Here is a 22,332-nt window from a genome sequence, read left to right as displayed (position 1 = left end):
TTCCGCGACGAAATTATTTGTCGCGCTAGTTATCTGTTGTTTGCGCGACGGAATTTTTTTTTCGTCGCAACAGTATTTCTTGCGCGACGAAATTTTCTTCGTCGCGCAAACTTCCGTCGCGCAAATAGTAAATCGTAGTAGTGATGAGCTTCCACATTTGTTGACCTTGTTTGCCATTACTGTGAGGAGATTTAGCTGATGTGTCAACAAAGTGCGCAACCCAAAGCCTTTGCCTAGTGTCTTGGAGTTGCTCTGTACGAGAAGCGGAAAGTTGGCTACACTTTGCTGATTTTATTGGAGCAAGCAATTTATTCAAATGTTGCTCACCAAATTGAGCATCATGTTGCGTTTGCTGAGGCTGTTGCGAATACAACTAGATGCAAAGAGGTGTCAAATGTTTCTTGTTAAAGCCTAACCTGACTTGGTTTTAAGCTCCATATACAGGAGAAAAAGTTATCTTTGCTGGAATATAACTGTGATGGTATACCAAGCCAATGACGTATTGTCATGTGTTTCAACTTTCCCATATAATAATCAACTAACTCTTAGTCTAATGATACTTTTATTCTGAATATTGGAAGATGTTGTAAGTTGGAAACCCAATTCGATTGAAATGGAAATATTTTTTTTTTCCATATAACATCGTTCAACTAACTTGAAAATTCGTCATAATCACATTATAATTGCATAAAAGTTCTTCTCCAAGTTTTCGGTGCAATCCAGAAGACCTCGCTATTTCTAATGCTAGTTTATTTTTTTTTCTGCCGAGTGTAACTTTAATTGTACATGTGGCAGAATATCATTGGAACTCCCCTCATTTGGGCGGAGGTTTCAATCAGCAACTCCCCTCGTTTCCATCGACAAACTCAACTCTTGATATCTTCCCTCGGACCTTCCCACCTTCTTCTTCTCATTGCTCTCACTCTTTTTCTCTCCCTTTCTGCTTTCTCGCTCCACAGCTCTTGGGGTCCCCAAACACTTTCCTTCTTCTTCATTCATTCATTCTGATCCTGTTCTGAGACAATTGAGAAAGGTATTTCGAAGTCCCAGTATCAAAAGTTATAATCTTTGAATCGTTTTAGAATGGCAGCAACATCCCATTTCTTTTGGGTTGTGATTTCTTGGCTGATACACTCTACTGTGTTATTTGGTCGAAATAGTTTTACCATTTCCAACCAATTTTACTTTTCTTTTGTTATTGTTCTGCAATGGCAGTGGCGCTAATATTGGTTTTTGTTTCTTTGGTGTAACTGGGTTTACTTACTTAGGTCTCCTTGTTTTCAAAATGGATGCCACAATGCCCATTTGCAAGATTGTCACTCCAACTCCTGTAAGTACCTCTGTCACCCTGTATTTATTGTATTTTTGGAATTGAGTCTTGGGTTGTGTTCTGTTTAGTTGGAATTGGGTTGTGTTAGTCTAAATTCTTAGGTACAGAATTGGGTTGCTTTTTATTTCTGTATGGACTGAAGGATGTCTGGCTTGGTAGATAATTACCTTTTATATCGTCAGTTTTGTAGAAAAGCTCAATGCTTTATCCAATGCAGCCAAACAGATGATAAGTGAAAGATCCTAACTGATTAGGGAAAAGTAAAATATTGGAATTCCTATATAAATAGAATTTACAAAACCAATGAGGTCTGCTTCTTATATTGTCTTCAGAATCCTCCATTTTATTATGATCTCCACTCTAGACTTATTTTCTGGTTTATTTATTCATTCACATTTGTTCTTGTTTTTCTTATGTGAATGGAAGGGCTTATTTTTTGGGAGAACTAGAGAGATCCAGAGTTCCCAATGCAGCTTTATGGTGGGAAATAAAGTCAACTTTTTAAGGCAGAGAGCTCGGGGTGCTCAAGTTACTTTCAAATCCAGGAAGCATGGGGGAGCTCTCCATGCTGCATGTCGTGCTGAAAAAATTCTGGTGGCAAATAGGGGAGAAATTGCTGTTCGCGTTATTCGAACTGCCCATGAAATGGGAATACCTTGTGTGGCTGTTTACTCAACAATAGACAAGGACGCACTTCATGTGAAATTGGCTGATGAATCAGTTTGTATTGGTGAAGCAGCAAGCAGTCAGTCGTAAGTGGTTGATCAGTTAATTTTTCGTTTTGTTGTTCTTTCTTCTTTAACCCCTATCCCTGTGTTATTTTGTTGATTAAATGGAAAACTGGAATATTTTAACATGGAGCTCATGTGGAGAGAGAGAGAGAGAGAGAGAGAGAGAGAGAGAGAGAGAGAGAGGGCCATTTAAACCATGACAAAGGACTACATTTCTTTCTGAATACCATTAAAGTTCATGATTTAGGAAACCTAAAGGAACCGTGATATATTTATTCATGTCGTGCCTTAACTGGATTTGTGCAGTGCCTCTGATTGTTTTTTTTCTTCTTGCTTAGTTACAATTTATTATAAAGTTAATCTTAATTACTAAGATTTAGCTAGTAAAATTACCATGACTTGTTTTTTCTCTTCCGAAAAGAATTAAGGATGAAAGTAAAATACATAAGAACATCATTAATAGATAATCATTTTTTTATGAAGACATTTGAAATAAAGAAAGTGAAAACAAAGACTTTAGTAATAATAAGCCAATGGTTTTAAATGGCTCATGCCTGGCATTGGTCCTTTTCGTGCTCGTGCTAGATATGTCGACCTGGACCGACATGAATGTGAATGTCCATGCTTGGCATGGCACGGCATTGGATATTTCCCCTTTCGTGACCCCTTTAATCGTGCCATTCTCATGCCAGCCTGCTTTGCACCATTATCTGTGCACTACATTCTTTATCTTTGTATCACGATAAGTGCTTTTTTTATCCTTTGTCTCAGTTTCTGTTACAGAGGACAATGGTTGAATTGTGCATTTTGATCTGTCTTTCTACAGGTACTTAGTTGTTCCAAATGTTTTATCTGCTGCTATCAGTCGAAAATGTACAATGCTGCATCCAGGATACGGTTTCCTTGCTGAGAATGCATCATTTGTTGAAATGTGCAGAGAACACGGAATCAACTTTATTGGGCCTAAGGTAAGTACTTGAAATAAAAAACTTCATGCTAGGAAGTTTTTGACTTTCTTCTCTTCATTCAAATTTTAGATGTAACCCTGATAACTTAATGTAGAGTCCTTCAAAATTTCATGTAAATTCGGAATGACATATTATCTAGCAATTTAGTGATTAGTAAGGAATAAAATGTTCAACTCAGAAGATATTTATTGTTCTTATCCTAGCCTAAAACAATTTTTTATTTTTTATTTCTTGAGTTGTGCTTTATTTGCCTTTATCTCTCTCTCTAAATATTTCCTTTCTTACAGTGAATAGTGATTGATCCGTTTAGGTCATGGAGATATAAGCACATGACTCTTTAGTTACTCATTAGTTAATTGATGTACTGATGTGGGACAAACTGTTTGCTATTTGGGTTACAGCCCGACAGCATCCGTGTTATGGGTGATAAAGCGACTGCCAGAGACACAATGAAGACAGCAGGTGTTCCAACTGTACCAGGAAGTGATGGATTATTACAGGTCTCTACTGTACCCTCAGTTATTATACATTTCAACACCTCCAGGTCTAGGTGGTTATATGAATTGGTTTGTGTTAATTGTTGTCAACTTTTTTTTTTTTTTTTGAAATTTTTTTTTCCTGTCAACAGAGCACAGAGGAAGGAATCAGGCTTGCAGATGAGATTGGTTTTCCTGTTATGATCAAGGTAAAGTGTCTTATATTAGTATATCTCATGATAATTAAAATTCATTGCACCTTGATGTGCCTTAGAATTTGCAGTGCATACCCTCTTATGTCAACTCTGAAAATTCAGAAGTTAAACGTACTTCTAATGTAAAAAATTGAATTTGTTTTATCAATAAAACCTATTGATAATAATATAGACATTTATTGACTATCAATTGTACAATGAGGTTAGTTTAGAGGAATACATGCCTATTTATGTAGGATAGCCGCTCAAGATTTGTAACTGTTTGACTAGGAAAGACTTCCTACCCTGTTACCTTGCTATAGTGCTAGACTAGGACAATTTACTAACTCAATGAAGCTGGAAGATATTTTTTACGGGTTTCAAATTTTGAGTTTGAATCATGCATGGAGTTGCTAAGAAAGACTTCAGTTGGCTGCTTAATTCTTAGTACCTATAGAGAATTCGAACTGTTACCTCTGATCTCTGGATAAGGTCGCTTTCATCGTTTTTCAGAAAAAATCTAAACGATCTTATTTACTAGTATGGTATTTATCTACTTTAATGAATCAAACTTGAACTTTTTAAGACTTCACTGAACTATAAGACTTATGAGATGAATGGTTATTTTAGGATTCTGGCCTTTCATTGATATTTTCCTTCTAACTCTTTGTTAACAGAGCCGATATACTATTTTATCTGTTATATGATTTGTTTCTATAAAGTGATAAGCTTTTTTTTTTTTTTTTTCTTTTTTAAATATTTAAGGCAACGGCAGGAGGTGGAGGACGTGGCATGCGTCTTGCTAAAGAACCTGAAGAGTTTGTGAAGTTGTTACAGGTACTACACCTAATAATGCATTATCTTCCTATTTTGTTGCTTTGATGCCTTCATTTTTTGTTTTTCTTCTGTGAAAGTATTTCGTAAATCATCTTTGGAGATATATTTTTAAGTTTTATGTTAAATAAGTTTAAGATTACAACTTTGAATTATTTGTATTACATTGTTGCTTCCATTATCTTAATTTTCTGCCTCACTTTAATTGTTTGCAGCAAGCAAAGAGTGAGGCTGCAGCTGCTTTTGGAAATGATGGAGTTTACTTGGAAAAGTACATCCAAAATCCTAGACACATTGAATTTCAGGTAATGTACTTATAAAAGTTCCTGTAAAATTTGTTCAAATATTATTCTTTATAATTAGACATTGGTATTTGATTTGACGTTTGATGCCTGCCTGCAACCCCTTGATTCATCTATTGTATACAGGTTCTTGCAGATAAATATGGTAATGTTGTTCACTTTGGAGAGCGGGATTGCAGTATCCAGGTACTTTAAGTGGTCTTATTGCTTGCATGAATCTCTGTTAAGTTTTTTTCTTCTAGTTATTATAACTTAAACATCTTAGTTCTGATTTCTTGAAGGCAAGCAAAAATGGTCATAACCTTACCATATAACTGACTCTTTGTAACATTAGGATGTATTATCCATTTATCTTCTATTTTTTCCTTGAAATGCAAAACCCAATGACTCCTGCCATATTGATTTTTCATGTGTTGAATTCGACCATCTCAGAGAAGGAACCAAAAGCTGCTGGAAGAAGCACCCTCCCCTGCATTGACCCCAGAGTTGCGTAAAGCTATGGGTGATGCAGCAGTTGCCGCAGCAGCATCGATTGGTTACATTGGTGTTGGAACCGTTGAATTCCTTTTGGATGAAAGAGGTTCCTTTTACTTCATGGAAATGAACACCCGTATTCAGGTTAAACTAATCTTTTGAGGATGGCTTTGTTTTGCACAAATTTTTTTGCTTAGTTATGTTAAATTACTTTTTTTCCCAATGGAACCACAGGTTGAGCATCCTGTGACAGAGATGATTTCCTCTGTTGACTTGATTGAAGAACAAATTCGTGTAGCTATGGGAGAAAAACTTCGATACACACAGGTAATTAATTGTAGTAGGGTAGTTTTAGATACACTTATGACGCTTCCTGTTCAATGTCTGATGGAGGTGGCTCCCTCTACAGGATGAGATAGTGCTCAGAGGACATTCAATTGAATGTCGTATCAATGCAGAAGATGCTTTTAAAGGATTCCGACCTGGGCCAGGTGTGTGTACATAGCTATGTTCTGGTTCCATCTGTTGGTCTTTTCTGTTATCTTGTATTGGTTTTATGGGGTGCAGCCAAACCCTGATGAATAGGTTCTGAGTTAGTTCAGCAGTCAAGATTTCCATGGATTTTGTTACGGTCGTTTTCAGTATACGTAATCTTCTGCCTTTTTTTATAGGAAGAATAACTGCCTACTTACCATCTGGAGGTCCCTTTGTTAGAATGGATAGCCATCTTTATCCTGATTATGTGGTTCCTCCAAACTATGACTCTCTTCTTGGAAAGGTTTGTGGACCAATAAACCGTTGCTAACCATGGTTTCCCATATACATATGTACAGTATAAAATTATAGATTCTAGGTTTCTTGTTCTGATTACCTTGGCAATTTTTCTCTCTTAATGTAGCTTATTGTTTGGGCACCAACAAGAGAAAAGGCAATTGAACGAATGAAGAGGGCTCTGGATGACACTATTATAACAGGTAAGTAATGAAGTTAATTGTTGAAATCCTTCTGTTTTACTTACTATTTGTGTCAGCATATTTGTACTTTGTGTGAGCCAATTGAAAGTGTTGTCTGTTTAGTGGAGGATGATATTAGAAGGGTCTGTAGGCCCTGGGTTCTTTCTGTTTAGTTCTTTGTTATATTCGTGGAGTTGAGTTGTATTTGTTTCATTTTTTGCTTACAGTTATGGGTTGGTTCAATTCATATTGTAAATCTACAATTTTTTTCTTTATTCACGGTTGTGAATGTAGTTAGCTAGATAAATATTCTCTCTATTTATGGCTGTTAATTTAGTTATTTCCTTTATTCCACAGGAGTTCCCACAACCATTGAATATCATAAACTTATCCTTGATATAGAGGATTTCAAAAATGGCAAGGTTGATACTGCTTTTATTCCAAAGCACGAAGAGGAGCTCGCAGCGGTAAGAAGCTAGTCTAACCCTGAACATAATTTTGCTGGTGAGGTTTTGATTTTTCATTTGGGTTATTCTGGTGGTTATGGACAGGCGACTGGGGCTCAGGTGTTTACTATTTTTTTTTAAAATTTTTGTGTGAAGTAAGTCAACTAGAAACAGGCTTCAAACTCTAATTAGGTCATTAGGGTTTTAAAGGTATTATCAGTCAAATAACTTTTGATCTTCGTAAGTTATTTGACACTGAGCTCTACATCCCGTTTGTAAGTCCTGGAAAGTAGTTATGCCTTTGGCATTTAGGGCCTGTTTGGGAGTGCTTTTGGAACTGCCAAAAGCGCTTCTAAATGGGTAAAAGCACTTCTTTCTTTTGAAATTTCTAAAAGCACTCCCGAACGAGCCCTTAATATATTATGTCACCTGACTCATTCTGAATAAGTTGTATTTCTTTTTAATCCATAACTTAGCATCATTAGATGAAGTGGAGAATTTACTTGCACAATTTATATTTTTAAGAAATAACAAATTTTGTTTCTTTTTAGTGGGTCTTTCCCTTGTGAGAGGTTTTTATTCATTAAACTTGTGTTATATTTACTAAAGCCATATTATTTATGCCCCTACAGCCCCAACATTTGGTGCCTGCAGCCCCTGCCATAGAACTAGCTGGTGTATCTGCTTAGATGGATGGAGCTCGAGTTGTTACCGTCGGGTCAAGACGGCTACATTTATAAAGCTGCAAATAATTCACTTTTTTGTATTTTAGTTATTTAATTTGTGTTAATGTTGTTACTTTTATAGCCCTGGTAACATTGACATGCCTTGCATTTCATGTGAGAATTCCATTTGAAATTTTGATATGTTCTGTTTCAACTGGATGTACTGTGTACAAACCTGTATTGCTCCCTATATATGTAGAAATGATGATGAGGTTTTGCAAACTATCCATATTAATAAGCAAAGATGCTTCCTTCATTGTTAGGTTCAATCCTAAAATACCATTTTTCAGGTTTCAGTTTTGGCTGAATTTAATTGTTAGGCTGTTGGCTGAAATCAACCTAAATTAAGGTTTTGAGTTATAAGCTGTAGTGGCATCTAAATGAGGCAATGTTCACATATGCTGGTCTTCAAATTGACATAAGAACCCTACGTTGGATGAATGCCTAATGTCTGTTTAGAGGAAGTGAGAATTGATTATATCGTTTAAATGTAACGAAGCAACAGCAAAGAAGAGACTCATCTCCGATAAATTATTCTGTATTTGATACACCAAATGCAGCCAAAGATAGCCAAATTGTCTGCAACATAATTTTGTCTACGAGTTTAATTTTTTATATCATTTCAACAGCCCCGATCTCTTGGACCACAGGGGTCCAAGAGACTGCGGTCACCTACCATTAGATGTAATATCCAGCGGTTCAAAAAAGTTTCTTAAAAGGAGTGCAAGAGTGAGTGGACCGTTGAATTTACATCTAACGGTGAGTGACTACAAATCTCTTGGACCCCTGTAGTCCAAGAGATCGGGACTGATCATTTCAATGTCAATAATTGATGTTTATCGAGTGATATCGGCTTAGTGTTTACCCCACCCCTGAGCTTAAGTAAAGAAAAATACAGTAAACTTCTATATATATAAAAAAAGAGACAATAGTAAACATTTGAGGGAAAAATAATAAAAATTATGCCAAAGCTAATCTACTACTAACAACTTCTCTTTCTGCCAAACTCTTCCAAAAGCTAATCACACACGTCTAGGTTTGAAAGTTCAGGCACGATTGTTATGCAGTTAAGAATGCATGTTATGATCGTTATAACAATATATTAACTCAAATCGAGAGTTCAGCTAACTTGGAGATGGTTAATTAATCAGGCTTAACAGTATTATTTAAGAGAATGTTCACCAAACAATAATTCCTTCATATCATCACTTTCCTCCTCTTGGTGTTTTTCTCTTCATGTGCTCTGGTTTCTGACGAGCAAAACCACACGTGTCAATGACGCCGTTGACACGCTGGATGAAGCAGGGGGTAGAATTTATGGGGAGGCAATGGAACTTATTTGATATAGCCTCATTGGGTGTGGTTTTATCTTTGCATTTGCTTGCTCTTTTAGCTCCAGTTCATTTCAGCTGGAGTGCATTATGGTTGGCCTTCGCACTCTATGTTGTGACAGCTCTAGGTGTAACTCTAGGTTACCATAGGAGCCTGGCGCATCGGAGTTTTAAGCTTCCTAGATGGCTCGAATACTTTTTTGCCTATTGCGGGGTTCTTACACTACAGGTACGGTGTGTACGTCAAAAGAAAATACTACTTTACTTTTAATAACAATGCTCTTGTTTTTTATGTGCAGGGAAGTCCAATTGAATGGGTGAGCACACACAGGTACCACCACCAGTTTACTGACACAAAGAAAGACCCTCATAGCCCTCTTATGGGATTCTGGTTTAGCCACATTGGTTGGATATTCAACAACAGCTTTCGGTTTGAAATTGTATAAAACTCTCTCTCTCTCTCTCTCTCTCTCTCTCTCTCTCTCAAAACTAATTAACATGCCAACTTTGCAGTATGAAAGACGACTAAAGAACGTTGACGATTTAAAAAGGCAGCCGTACTATAGGTTTCTTCATCGCACTTACCTTCTTCACTCGGCTCTTCTTGGAGTTCTACTATATGTCATTGGAGGACTGCCCTATCTTGTTTGGGGAATGGTAAAATTACTCTTTCTTTCTTTTTTTCTTCGTTAGCAAGGGAGGATATATGCTTTTTTTCTTTGTTAGCAAGGGTAGCTAGGGCTGCCAGTGCCAGACCTATTTTTCGCAAGTTTACGTGAATAGTTTACATGCGCGCATGCACACTCATATATATAAAGGTTATATAAATATATACTTTGTTGTTAGAAGAGTGGTTCTTTTTTAAGCTTCTTCTATTCACTACAAAAAAAAAGTGACAATAGTTACCATTATTTGGTGACTTTTGGTGACATTTGCTGAGGTTTAGTCACTCCAGCAAATGTCACCAAAATAATGACGATTGTTGCCACTTTTTTTCGTAATGATTTGCTCATAATCAGTTGCTTTTGTTTCACTGCAGGGTGTGAGGATGGTAATTGTTTACCATATTACATTTTCAGTAAATTCAATTGGCCACACATGGGGAAAGCAAGTTTGGCACACCGGTGACTTGTCTAGAAACAACTGGTATTGTAGCTATGATGGAATCTGCCATATATATAGATTGAAAACATTTACAATTTACAAGGGTAAATAGTAAAGGTAATAAATTTTAACTGTATAGGTTGCTGGCATTGCCAACTCTTGGAGAGGGCTGGCACAATAATCACCATGCTTTTGACTACTCAGCTCGGCAAGGTCTAGAATGGTGGCAGATTGATATTACATGGTATTTGATAAGATTTCTTCAAGTGGTTGGTCTGGCAACCGACGTGAAAACACCAACTGAGACTCAGAAGAAACGAAAAGCTTTGTACAACGCCAGCAGTTTAGAGAAGAATAAGTCAAAAGTTAGCAATGGAAAGTTTTAAAACAACAAAATAGTATTGCACTAGAATTCCAGATTAAGCTATGAACATTTCCTCATGCCTTTTAAGATAGCCTTGGTTTCATAGGGGAAGAAGGCTTTATTTTTTTTATTTTGTGTTTGTTTGAGGAAAAAGGAGAGTTTTGGTCTCTCTATGTTTGCCCAACTAGAGAGATCAAACCTGCAAACTTAATCTAATTCATTGCCAACATTAAAGGAGCAAAATTATTAAACACTATAAGGAAAGTTTTGAGCCCATTCTACCTGATATATATTCACATTTATTAAATTATTACATTAAAAAATGGTTTATTGTATTTGTTTCTGTTTGGGCTTGATTTTGTTGTTGCCAAAATGTGGCTATTATTGAATTTATTAGATAATGAGGTTTTGGGATATTTAATAAGTGAAGCCAAACGTTTTCTTGATTCAAGAAGTACAACAAAAGCAGCCAGAAAATATAAGTGAATGTTTGGTATTTTAAATTATATGAATCCAAGTTTTTAAATTTAAAAATAAAATTTGAGTTTAAAACTTAAAAAATCTGTTTGGTAGACCCAGATTTGAAAATATAAACTTAAAAACATAAAAATAAAAAAAAAACCTTTGTTTTTTTAGAAATTTGTTTTAAAAACTGTTTCAAGTTGCATACCAAACAAATATTTGAATCTTAAAAAATAGATTTTAGAACTCCTTATTTTTAAAAAGAATCAAAGTTTTTGAATACCCTTCTTAAATAGGATACCAAACGCCACCTAAATCTTGATTACAATCAACGCCAGTCATGGCCGTTTGGAAATATTTCTAACTTTATGTCACACTTTTGGATTGCCACCTATGTCTTCTTCAGCATGCTGATAAGGACCTTGTTTGTAGTTTCATCTTTGATCATGGGGTCTTGAGCCCCATGTGCTTAATGTGGGAACATGAATTTTGGCAACTAATAAAAAGGTGACACGTGAAAAAAAAAAATTTATTTCTTAAGTCAACTAATTGGGTTAATTAAGTCACATGGCGAGAACAACCACCGTGTGCCGTCAAAATTTTCTCTAGGCACCCATGGCCTTCACTAGTTTTGACCATAGATTGATTGTCATCAAAGCAAGAATAGTGACAAAATAAGAGAAAACCACGACATGGAGCGACTATTCATGAACGTTGATCATCGAGCCATAGAGCGTGACGAAACCTGTCCTGCTATCACCAGATGTCAATGACCTCGAAGAACAGGGACTTTTGCAGTCACCAGATGCCGAAAACCAGCCCAAGCAGCATCAAAAAATTCTCAACAGCCGCTGCAATCCACGAATTGACGACCTCTGCACGTCGCATGATCAACCTTATGGCATCATCGAACTCGTTGACCACAAAAAACTCACCAATTCAACGCCGAAATTGCGCTTGCGAATCACCACAAAAAGTTATGAAACTTTAATTAAAGGTCACATATGACTTGGAAATTCAAATGGGATTTGACCATATGAACATAAATACATATTTGACACATTATAGGATTAATGTGTTGGACCAAGATAGCAAAATATGACACACAAAGGGGGGGTGTGGCTACACTAGGGTTTGGGGGCATTTTTGTCACTCTTGTGACATTTTTTTTAATCCTATAAGTGTGTAGCTATGGAATCCTATCATCCTAGGGTTTTCAAGTTGGTGAAATTGGAAGAGTGAAACATCAAGCTCTCTCTCCCTAACCCCTTCAATCTATCACATCAAGTGAGGGTGCTAACACCACTCTTCACTTGTTGTCTACTCATTCTCTCATCCCATTCAATCCTTGGTGAAGATCTTTGGGGAGGTGCATATCTTTGTACCTATTTGGAGAGCTACAAGGTGGAGAATCAACATCAAGGGAGAGCCAACAACAAAGGGACCACTCGCTCTACTTGAACATCATTCTTGGTTTCAAGATTCTCTCCAAGGGTATGAACATCTTATCTTTCTCTCAAATAGGATTTAGAGAGTCTTTGGTGCACACTTTCATAGACTTATAAAGACTGGGACCAAATGAGACTTGCATGAATCCTTAGTTTATTTAATGCTTCCGCTCTTACTTTGATTTCATATTAGATATGGCTTGCTAGGTGATTTATACTCTCAAAGTTTGGTTGTAGAAATCTCTACACAACACCATTCCCACAATATTCCCTTCACTAGATGCCTTCAGAAAAATTGATGTCTTCGGACATACAGTTGCCTTCGGAATGTCTTCGAACATATGGTTGTCTTCAGATTGTCTTCGGACACCTTAGTTGTCCTCAGATTTGTCTACGCGCATATGACATTGCCCCACTAGTATCGGGGACACCCGAACCGTGTGGTGCCAAAATTTGCGTTCTTAGGTTGAGTATATCTCCTTGAGTTTTGCTAGGGGAATTGACGGATTATTTGTGTTCTCAGGTTGAGTATATCTCCTTAAATTCTGCTAGAATTTGCCTTTTCAAGTTGAGTATATCTTCTTGAGTTCTGCTAGGATTGCGTTCTCATGTTGACAATTTGTCCCTGAGTCCTGCTAGGGGAATTGATGGATTATGTGCGTTCTCAAGTTAAGTATATCTCCCTGAGTCTTGCTAGGGGAATTGAAGGATTATTTGCATTCTAAGGGTGGCCACGTGTCCCTGAGTTATGCTAGGATGTGACACACATGTGGAGTTGGCCATTCCACATGTGTAGCACTTGGAATTGACAGATTATGTTTGAGGTTCATCTATGTGGAGAATAGTGCAGTATCAATGTGTGGTATAGTTAATAGGATATTCTTCGCCACCTTACTTATATTATCTGCACAGGGTTGGCCAGGATTCTTAGCCACCTACCCGACTTGTCTACATAGGTGGTTAGGTAGTTTCCCATTCCGCTGTTGCATTCGGATTTGATGGTATTCCCATGTACCCCTTAGTGGGTGATATTCAATCATACAGCTTGTTGAAATCAAGGTAAAGAATGATTCTATAATTTTATTGTTGATTTCACTTTGAACATTTATGTATTATCTTAATTGTGATTTAGGGTAGTAAGAACTACATGTGGCTTAATCCCTCAATAAGGGTATGTAGATATCCTAGTCTAACCTAGGTGCAGCCGCAAGTTTATGATTTGTTTGTTATGTTTAGTTTTGTCAAGTTGATTTTGCTGACTTTCTTATGTTGGTAAGGAGGGCCTAAAGTTCATTGAAACTTTGCTAATTGGTGTGTGATTTTTACCTTGTGCCTGCTGAACATTTGGGAATTAATTGTGTTTGTTGTGCATGTGGATTTTTTTGGGGTTTTGAGCCAATTTCAAAGGAGGCTCTGATAATTTTCCGGTAGAAGTCAAGCCCTAAAGTTGTTTTGGAATTAGGGCAAGAAGAGTATTTTAGTAATTTGGGGCGACACATGCCTAGTGTCAGATAAGGAGAGGGTTCGTCATGGATTCCAAGAGGGAATTCAGGCGGGTCCTTTCAATTTGGTATAAGAGCATTACGTTAAATTCCTGTAGACTATGCACCTTATGTACCTCCTTATTTCGGTGAAGTGTTTGACGTCCTATTATGTTGTCTTGCCTTCTCGACATGGCTCAGCTCATAGGCTGGTTGAGATTAACGACTGTTCGAAACATTTGAATTTCGTGTTTATGAAGATGACTATGCCCATGGTGCTAAAAGTTTGGCACAACTGGTAAGTAACGTGGGTATGAGAATTTGAAGTATGGTGTGTTGACAGTGGACACAGTATTTTTGGATATACATATACAAGATATCTCTCTGATCCACATAATGGTCGTTCACAAACTGGCTATGTATTTATCTGTGGAGGGACATCAATCTCATGGCATTCCATAAAGCAAACATTAGTGGCTACATCCTCCAAGGCTCTAATCACTCAGAAATACTTGCACTCCATGAAGCAAGTCATGAATGCATTTGGTTAATATCAATAATCCATCATATACGGAGCACATGTTATTTACCTTTAGTGAAAAATACTCCAACAACCATATATGAAGATAATGATGCTGGTATTGCTCAAATCAAGGCAGGATACATCAAGGGAGATAGGACCAAATACATATCACCAAAGTTTTTCCACACACATGAACTTCAGGAGAATCAAGAAATTGAAGTTAAACTGATCAAGTGATAATCTGGCAGATCTTTTCACAAATTGTTACCGAAATGCACATTTCAAAAACTGGTGCATGGCATTGGATTACGTCGACTTTCCAATTAGTAAAATTAATGCATACTTATCAGGGGGAGACATCCATCATGGGGAGAGTGCTATCAACAAAGTATCTATATACTGTACTCTTTTCCCTTTACCTAGGTTTTTATCCCAAAGAGTTTTTCCTGGCACACATGTTAGTGTCATATACACAGAATTTTATGTTACACATAGTTATGTACTCTTTTTCTCTTAGACTAGTTTTTGTCCCATTGAATTTTATTGGCAATGTTTTTAATAAAGTATATTCCATGCATGATGAACATTCAAGAGGGAGTGTTGCAAATACATGTTGTAAATAAGCATAGATTAATATGAATGCCTATCATTACCTATCATCCCTACCATTATATACTTATCCCACAATTCTATCATTATGTTTGAAACCTATCATATAACTCGCCACCCCATATTGTATTTTAAATTGTAGTGGATAGTATATTACTTATGCCTATAAATAGGCACCAACATTAATGAAAATGATGAACTAGAACACAAGAATAAATGAATTTTCTTCTTCCAAATCTCTCTCTAAAATCCTCTTAATTTTATAACTAACAATTCGAAACCACCTTCAAAATTCGGAAAGTTTTATGTAGTCAATTCAAAAATAAGTATTTCGTGGACCAATCTCATTTGGCAATTTGTCTCTAGTCTTTCAAGAATTTTAAAAGCGACAAAAATAGAAATAGAAAAAGGACGAGCCCAATCTCTCAAATAATGTAGCTCTACCTCTGCTTGACACCGTTGCTGTCCCCACAACCCGGCAACCTGAAAAAGAGCATATTATTCACCAAGGTTTGCCAACGAGGTGATGATCTCCCAAATTTTTTGACTTTGTTGTATTTCCATGAAGAAACCAGCGAAAATTTCAGAAAGAGAGAGACATATTCGACATGGGTTTCTCCAAAGACAATCTTAAAGGCTTTGTTTTGGCTTTGCTTTCAAGTGGGTTCATAGGGGCAAGCTTTATTATCAAGAAGAAAGGCCTCAGAAGAGCTGCAGCTGCTTCTGGGGTCAGAGCTGGTGACTTTCTGTTCATTTATTTCTTCACAATCTTGGTTTTTCTTTTACCTATATTGGTTTTATCGGATGGGGTTTTTTTTTTTATATTTTATTTATTATTATTATTATTATTTTTTTCTATTGATTGGTTTGTTATTGATCCTTGATTGTTGTAGGTTATGGCGGGTACTCTTATCTCTTGGAGCCTCTGTGGTGGCTGGGCTTTATTACAAGTAAGCTTCTACATCTGTTTTTTGCTTTTTGGTTCTGTTTCATAATGTTTGTAAGACAGCCAAAATTCTGATTACTGTTGTTGTTTTTTGTATATTTTTGTCGTTGAATATAGATTCTGCAAATAGTTATGGCCATGTTGTCTATAAAACTTTATGGATTATGGTCATTACTTGCTCTTATGATTTTTTCGTATTTCATCACCATTCACGCTTCATTTTGTAATCGAGTTCAAGTGCTTGTCATGGGAAATAATTTTCTTCACCATGGAAGTAATGCTATTGTTGCATTGTAGCAATTGATGTTTTCCAATGTCACTATGTCAGTTAAAAGTACGGGTTTTGGTACTCATTTTGTTCGTTCAATTCCACTGATGGTTTGCAGAATCTCTCTTGATTTATGATTTTTGATATAGTGATTGTTGGAGAGATTGCAAACTTTGTTGCCTATGCATTTGCTCCGGCAGTTCTTGTTACCCCTCTCGGTGCATTAAGTATAATTGTAAGGTAACTGCTCATATATTGCTTTTGATTCCGTGATTGGTTGTTCGTATATATTTTTATCATGTCCTATGATGTTGTTAGGTTTTACTAATAATGTTTAAAAATTGAATGGTATGGTGTAGTGCTGTGCTGGCTCATTTTATCTTGAAGGAGAGGTTGCACCGGCTTGGAGTTTTGGGCTGTGTAATGTGCATTGCCGGGTCGATCATTATTGTTATCCATGCACCAAAGGAGCATTCTATAACTTCAGTTCTTGAAATATGGAGTATGGCAACTCAGCCAGGTTTGATTCAGGCTATTTGTTTTATTCGAATTCCTTTTTCTCTGTTTTCTTGAGCTTTATATGATTCTTCATTGGAAATTAACAACATATACTGTCTATTTCAGCTTTTTTGCTTTATGTGGGCTCAGTGGTTGTTCTGGTTTTCATACTAGTCTTCCATTTTGCACCACAATGTGGACACACGAATGTGCTAGTTTTCACTGGCATTTGTTCATTGATGGGTTCTCTCTCGGTAAATTGTTTCAAGTACTTATAAGCTTTAGTTCATTTCTGTCTTACTGTATAGTTTCTCTCTTTTCAACCTATGGTGTTCTCAAAAAAAAAAAAAAATAATAATAATAATAATAAAAGAGGAAACCTGATCTCCTCTCATTCTTGTCTTACTGTACTAAAATAATTATGCATTATACAGAATGTAAGAATTTAAACTTTAAGCACAAAGTTCACACATAAAACTAGTGTTCAAATTGTTTTAATATCAACCTGTAAGTTCTTCGTGCTTAAATTTCATTATAAAGTTACAGTACAGATTTATTTTGAAAAAGTTTAGAGTGGGGACTGGGTGGGTAATTGATACATAAGTCAAACTGATTGCTTAGTTGGATGAAGACAAATTTCTGTTAGCACATAAATCTACAGAGTCCCTGTAGACCTGAGTCTGCTTTAAATGATTTCTTGTTATCAAATTATTTCCTTTCAATTTTAATAATATCTGGATCTCTCGTAATTTACATGCATTGTTTTCCATGATTCTGCAGGTGATGAGTGTTAAAGCCCTAGGAACTGCTCTGAAATTAACTTTTGAGGGGAAGAATCAGTTAATCTATCCAGAGACGTGGTTTTTTATGTTGGTCGTAGCTACATGCGTCATCACTCAAATGAATTATTTGAATAAGGTTAGAAACTCCGTTTCATTGTGAATATGTTAGATATGGACAAATTTATAGGAGTCTTTTGGAAGGTCTTGCTCTTGTACTGTTCTTCCACCTCTCCCCTTCTCCAGAATAGTTTTCTGGCTATTCCCTTGTCCTGCCGTTCGCTTTGCTTTTGTGCATTGCATCTATCACTAACAGAAAAAGTAGTCTGAACATAATTAGGCTTTTGTTTAGTCTATAAAATTTGACATGTTCGGGGACGAGTGGTTCTACGTACTTTTCGGAGGATGTATGGGAAACCCATGAAGTTTTGTTCAGTTTTAGACCTTTTCCCATCGTTAATATTAATATTGTTCTATCCTCACTACTAAGTTAGTCAAAGCAAGCAGTTTTCTAATGAATATATGCTGCAAAAAAGAAATCGGTATTGAAAATACATTTGTACAAGTCAAAGTCTGTAGCTGCCTTCGGTGGAGACTTTAACTACAATTAATCATAGGATAATTTCATGTCATATGATCTTTTCAAATTTCTGTGTAATGTTCAATATAGTTTCCATAGTTAATATGTGGTTGCCACATCTCTTACTCATATTTTCATATAAATTTTTTTTCTTCACTAGAGCGGTTAATGACATTGATAACATATTACATGTCATTTAAAGAGTGGTGGTGATGCAGGACAAAGAGAAATAATATCCAAGTAAGATCAAAATGGAAATTTATGGAATGCAAGGAGAAAATTAAAAGAAAACGATAGAAACTAATAGCATCACACCAATAGTGTTTTAGGAATCACTTACAGAGGCCTTAGGCATCACACCTAGGGTCAGGTTGCATCGTACATACCTTGAGAGAAGCAAAGCTGATGTAACTTTATTCAATCATCAAAGTCTGTTCTAAATGATCACGACTAGATAATTTATAGAACCTAAACCTAAGAAGAACTCTGGATAAAAAAGTAATAAAATATCCTTCACTTAAACAGCGTTAAAACGACTCTTTAAACAGAAAACGGAAGAGAAACCCTAGGTATATTTAAGTATCCTTAACTTAAATAATGTTAAAAGAAAACAGTCCACCATTATTGATTGAACTTGCCCAAGCCCAACTATTTACTATCCTCAATGCACCCGACCGAACTGTGCCACACTACGGCTTGAGCCTTGGATATACCATGCCTTTGATAAACCTTTATGGGTTCCTGCCACTTTTGTTTCTCCTCAGTTGGTGGTAGAGGATATTTTCTGAATGTTGCATGTTTATCCCTTGGATTCTAGTTTGGAGCTCAATTGAAGCTATCAAGCATGGCTCATTGATGTGATTCCTCAGGATAGTTTAATTAGTTCAATTCTTGCCGGCAAGAACACGATTTTGCACAAGTTTCCAGTTGCCTAAGATTTCCTAGGTTATATTTGTTAGAATGTTTCATATCTTACATTCAATGAAGCAATGTGGTAGAACATAGCAGGCTTGCCTGTTTGGGTCATGGCTGGAATCTGGGCTGCATATTAAGATTCTTTAGAAATACTCAGTTAGTCAATTCAATTGAACTCACATTCTAGACTTGAGAATACATGAAAATAGTTATTCTGAAATTTTTAGGAGTTTGCTTTACTGATTCCTCTCTTTTATTTATTTATTTTTTGTGAAATCCTGAATAGGAGGGGCATAATGAAAAAAAAGAAAGAAAGTAATGAGGTCGGTATTGTAGAGAATAAACCCATTTCTGAGGAGTGATTTCAAATATAGGGACTTAGTTAATTTTTATTATTTATAGCTAAATTGCTCAATTGGACGGGACGGTAATAGTCCTTTTAGATTTGTTTTAACTAATTTAGCCTTATTATCTCAACTGAATTCTTTACTTTAAATTATTCCATCCCATGACACTGTAATTTAGTTTATGTATAATATAAGGCAGCTGTTTTTTACTAGGTGGAAAAGCATTCAGATCAGAAAGAAAGCATGCAATCCCTAGTTATGCATCCACAGCTTTTTTAATTTGGTACAACTATTTGGGACTCATCTAGTTCATTACAATAAAAGATCTATAACTTGGCTTGTCAACATTTCTGTTAAGCATCTTAAAAAATGTAATTAAAAGGTAAAAAGAACTTGAGGGTTATTCTTTATTGCAGTAGTAGTTTGGCTCTTGCCTTTTGCATGTGCATGAACATATATATGGATACATTCAAGGATTCATGTATACCATATATATGTATGTTTCTTTAGAAGAATTAAAGGAATCTTTGTATTCATATTCTCTACTGAACCACTCAACTATGATTTTTCAGGCGCTTGATACATTCAATACTGCAGTCGTGTCCCCTATTTATTATGTCATGTTTACAACGCTGGCAATCATTGCGAGTGTCATAATGTTTAAGGTATTGTTCCCTAAAAAAAAATTGTTTAAGGTATTGTTAAGTGATAGTATTATAAGTTGGACATGTCATGGTGTTATATCTCTTTGCCAAGTCTAGCTTCAGTTCCAAGTTGGATTGTTGTTCATGTGATTGATTTTAACAGAAGGCATGAATCTGGAATGTGACTACAAGGCATACACTGAAAAGTAGCTCCACTAGATCCTTGTGTGGATAATAACATCTGATTTGGCATTTCAAGCAAAGATCATCCAGTTAAGAAAATCACGCTTTTTATGAGGCTAAAGCCAGGTCCATTAATTTAGTTGACGTGAAAAAATGTTGGGTTCTTTGGTTGATTGGAATTGGTAAGGGACTTCATAAAAAACCGACGAAAGGGTACAATGTCAGTGCTACTAACAATACTTCAAATTATCCTATTAGAATTAGTTAGACTTAGCCATCCAGTACTCTTGATCCAAATTGGAGGGCTAACTTTATGACAGGGAGAATTCTACAAGGGTTTGCTCTACTTTTTGTATCAGAATTGTTGTTTAGACACTCAATTTCTACTGCTGAAAATGTGATGTATATCTGCACTATAAAAGAGAAGAAACACAGTCAGATTTCAGTTTCTTGGTTAGACCAACTTACAGAAAATATTTTTTTTCGCATAGAATGCTATGTGACCATTCTTTCTAGCAAAATACTTTTTGTTCTTCTACTAAAACCACAGGCTGTTGATTGTGGAGTTAGTTTGATGACAGTAATTACATACTGCTTTTTATGATTTTAGGATTGGGATGACCAAAGTGGGGGAGCCATCCTATCAGAAATATGTGGATTTATTGTTGTATTATGTGGGACCATCTTGTTGCATTCAACAAAAGAATTTGAAAGAAGCTCTTCTTTTAGAGGTGTGAGACCAATCTGTTCTATTACTTTTTTTTTTTGCTCTCTCTACTCTAGTATCATCTATTTCCTAACCAGTTGACCCTTTTAAATTTCCAATTATTTTGGGCTTTATGCTTGTTGAAATAAACAGGTGGTAGCTATATGCCTGTGTCACCTTCATTATCTGCGCGACTTTGTAGTGGCGGGAATGGAGAATTAGAGAAACATGAAGAAGAAGATGGGTCACCTTCGGAGGAAATTTGCTTAAGAAGACAAGAATTGTACTAGATCATATCTAGGATGATACCATTCCATTCCATATACCTACAAGGCAAGCAAGAGTTAAGTGCCAACCATTCTTTTACCATTGTCCATCAGATGAATCTATACGTGCCCCATCTTTGTCAAATCCAAACATACAGTGCCGGGTGGTGGCCGTTTGCTGAACTGCCAACGGCATTTTCTGTGTAGACTAGTGAGGAGGAATGGATTGACAATGCTGACTTAACCTAGGGCTTCGCAGACAGTTCGTCCAAGATTTCAAGCTTTTAATGGGTGGTTTGTTCACATTATGAAATAAGGAAAGATAGCTTTAAAATCATGTGAAGCCAAAGCATACATGAAACCTGGATTTTATATCCAGGCAGGGCTTTTTTTTGTTGAGGTTAACTACGGCGAAAATTGATGTATGAAGGAGCTCAAGGTCAGTGGGGAGTTGAAGTTTCTGCCCTTTTTTTTTTCCGGTGACTTCAAACGTAGATTATTTTAGTTTGCTTATTGGTATTAATTCTTTTAGGGGTGGTGGGGGTTGGTGATTTTCCCCTTTTTGCTTTTTGGAAGGCATAATAAGAAATACGTCTTTGTAGAGTTCTGTTACCGCTTCTGATTGTACTTTTTGAAGATTGCTGAGCTGATTTAGAAATGTTTATGCACACACATTGTGTTTGTGACTTTTGTTGGATCAATACAACTGTTTTTCTGATCAAATAAAAACCAATTCTAATACCTTTTCTTCTGTGCAAATCGATTTTCTAGTACCAATCCATCATGTGCTTTTGGATCAATCCCAACAAATTGTGTTTAAATGAAATACTACAGAGACTTTGTCATTTTGTGTGAGCCATCCTTTTGTGTGATTGGATACGCATTTACTGCAGACATTTTTGAAAAAACTAAATGGTTGGTTTAATAAAAGACTTAAGTTTGATGCATTAGTTAAAACATTGTTTAAGCAATTCATCTTCGGTTTAATCATCTCTACACGGATTTTGGTTGTCTAGCTCAAGCAGTGAATGCGCTTGTGAGAGATGACACTGAAAGCATTGAATGCGCTTTTCTTGTTGCCATTCTGATAGGAGAGACATATATAAAGAGAGGAGATTTTAGGGTTGGTTGTCAGGGAAGGGAGAAGAATTTGCATAACAGGGATGCCACCGTAACGTCTCAAGCCTATCACACATTGTCATGTTGAAAAGTTGTGTTGCCAAATCGGAAAGTTAAAACACATGGCAATGGGTGATTGGCACGAGATAGCACTACAGTGGTATCCCCGATATAAGAAAACTTTTCTCCAGGGAAGGGACCGTGGGTTGTCAGCCACTGGCGAATGCAAAAGGGGGTGATTGGGGTTGCTTTACCCCCATGAAATTAGTTCGAATGTGCATATTTGATGGTTTTATTGATACATGATAGCTAGTGTATGGGCATAT

The 22,332-nt window shown here is 36.3% G+C and overlaps 3 protein-coding genes across 5 annotated transcripts; all 3 read left to right on the top strand.

Moving 5' to 3' along the window:
* Positions 1 to 813: 813 nt before the first annotated feature.
* LOC117624384 (biotin carboxylase 1, chloroplastic-like) lies at positions 814 to 7,689 on the top strand. The gene is made up of 16 exons (XM_034355588.1): positions 814 to 1,033; positions 1,269 to 1,330; positions 1,757 to 2,082; positions 2,888 to 3,029; positions 3,431 to 3,529; positions 3,658 to 3,714; positions 4,465 to 4,536; positions 4,749 to 4,838; positions 4,962 to 5,021; positions 5,268 to 5,453; positions 5,544 to 5,636; positions 5,719 to 5,800; positions 5,981 to 6,087; positions 6,208 to 6,283; positions 6,620 to 6,729; positions 7,341 to 7,689. The coding sequence occupies exons 2-16, from the start codon at positions 1,286 to 1,288 to the stop codon at positions 7,395 to 7,397; spliced, it is 1,602 nt and encodes a 533-aa protein (XP_034211479.1). The 5' UTR covers positions 814 to 1,033; positions 1,269 to 1,285; the 3' UTR covers positions 7,398 to 7,689.
* Positions 7,690 to 8,708: 1,019 nt separating this feature from the next.
* Positions 8,709 to 10,254, top strand: LOC117625563 (palmitoyl-monogalactosyldiacylglycerol delta-7 desaturase, chloroplastic-like). The gene is made up of 5 exons (XM_034357104.1): positions 8,709 to 8,993; positions 9,064 to 9,204; positions 9,278 to 9,421; positions 9,804 to 9,910; positions 10,008 to 10,254. The coding sequence occupies exons 1-5, from the start codon at positions 8,709 to 8,711 to the stop codon at positions 10,252 to 10,254; spliced, it is 924 nt and encodes a 307-aa protein (XP_034212995.1).
* A 4,743-nt stretch (positions 10,255 to 14,997) lies between these two features.
* LOC117624574 (probable magnesium transporter NIPA6) lies at positions 14,998 to 21,573 on the top strand. Of its 3 annotated transcripts, none has more exons than XM_034355903.1 (9): positions 14,998 to 15,493; positions 15,649 to 15,705; positions 16,119 to 16,209; positions 16,329 to 16,489; positions 16,642 to 16,721; positions 17,248 to 17,385; positions 19,661 to 19,753; positions 20,526 to 20,646; positions 20,775 to 21,573. In XM_034355903.1, exons 1-9 carry the CDS (start codon positions 15,364 to 15,366, stop codon positions 20,909 to 20,911), a joined length of 1,008 nt encoding a protein of 335 aa, XP_034211794.1. In that variant the 5' UTR covers positions 14,998 to 15,363; the 3' UTR covers positions 20,912 to 21,573. The 3 variants fall into 3 exon arrangements, with proteins under 3 accessions (XP_034211794.1, XP_034211795.1, XP_034211793.1); XM_034355902.1 differs by having other exon boundaries at positions 15,002 to 15,493; positions 16,594 to 16,721; XM_034355904.1 differs by lacking the exon at positions 19,661 to 19,753 and having other exon boundaries at positions 16,594 to 16,721.
* The last annotated feature ends 759 nt before the right edge of the window (positions 21,574 to 22,332 follow it).

This window comes from Prunus dulcis, chromosome 4, assembly GCF_902201215.1.
Source record: "Prunus dulcis chromosome 4, ALMONDv2, whole genome shotgun sequence".
Classification (NCBI taxonomy): Eukaryota; Viridiplantae; Streptophyta; class Magnoliopsida; order Rosales; family Rosaceae; genus Prunus; species Prunus dulcis.
This window is presented reverse-complemented; position numbering and strand designations above follow the sequence as displayed.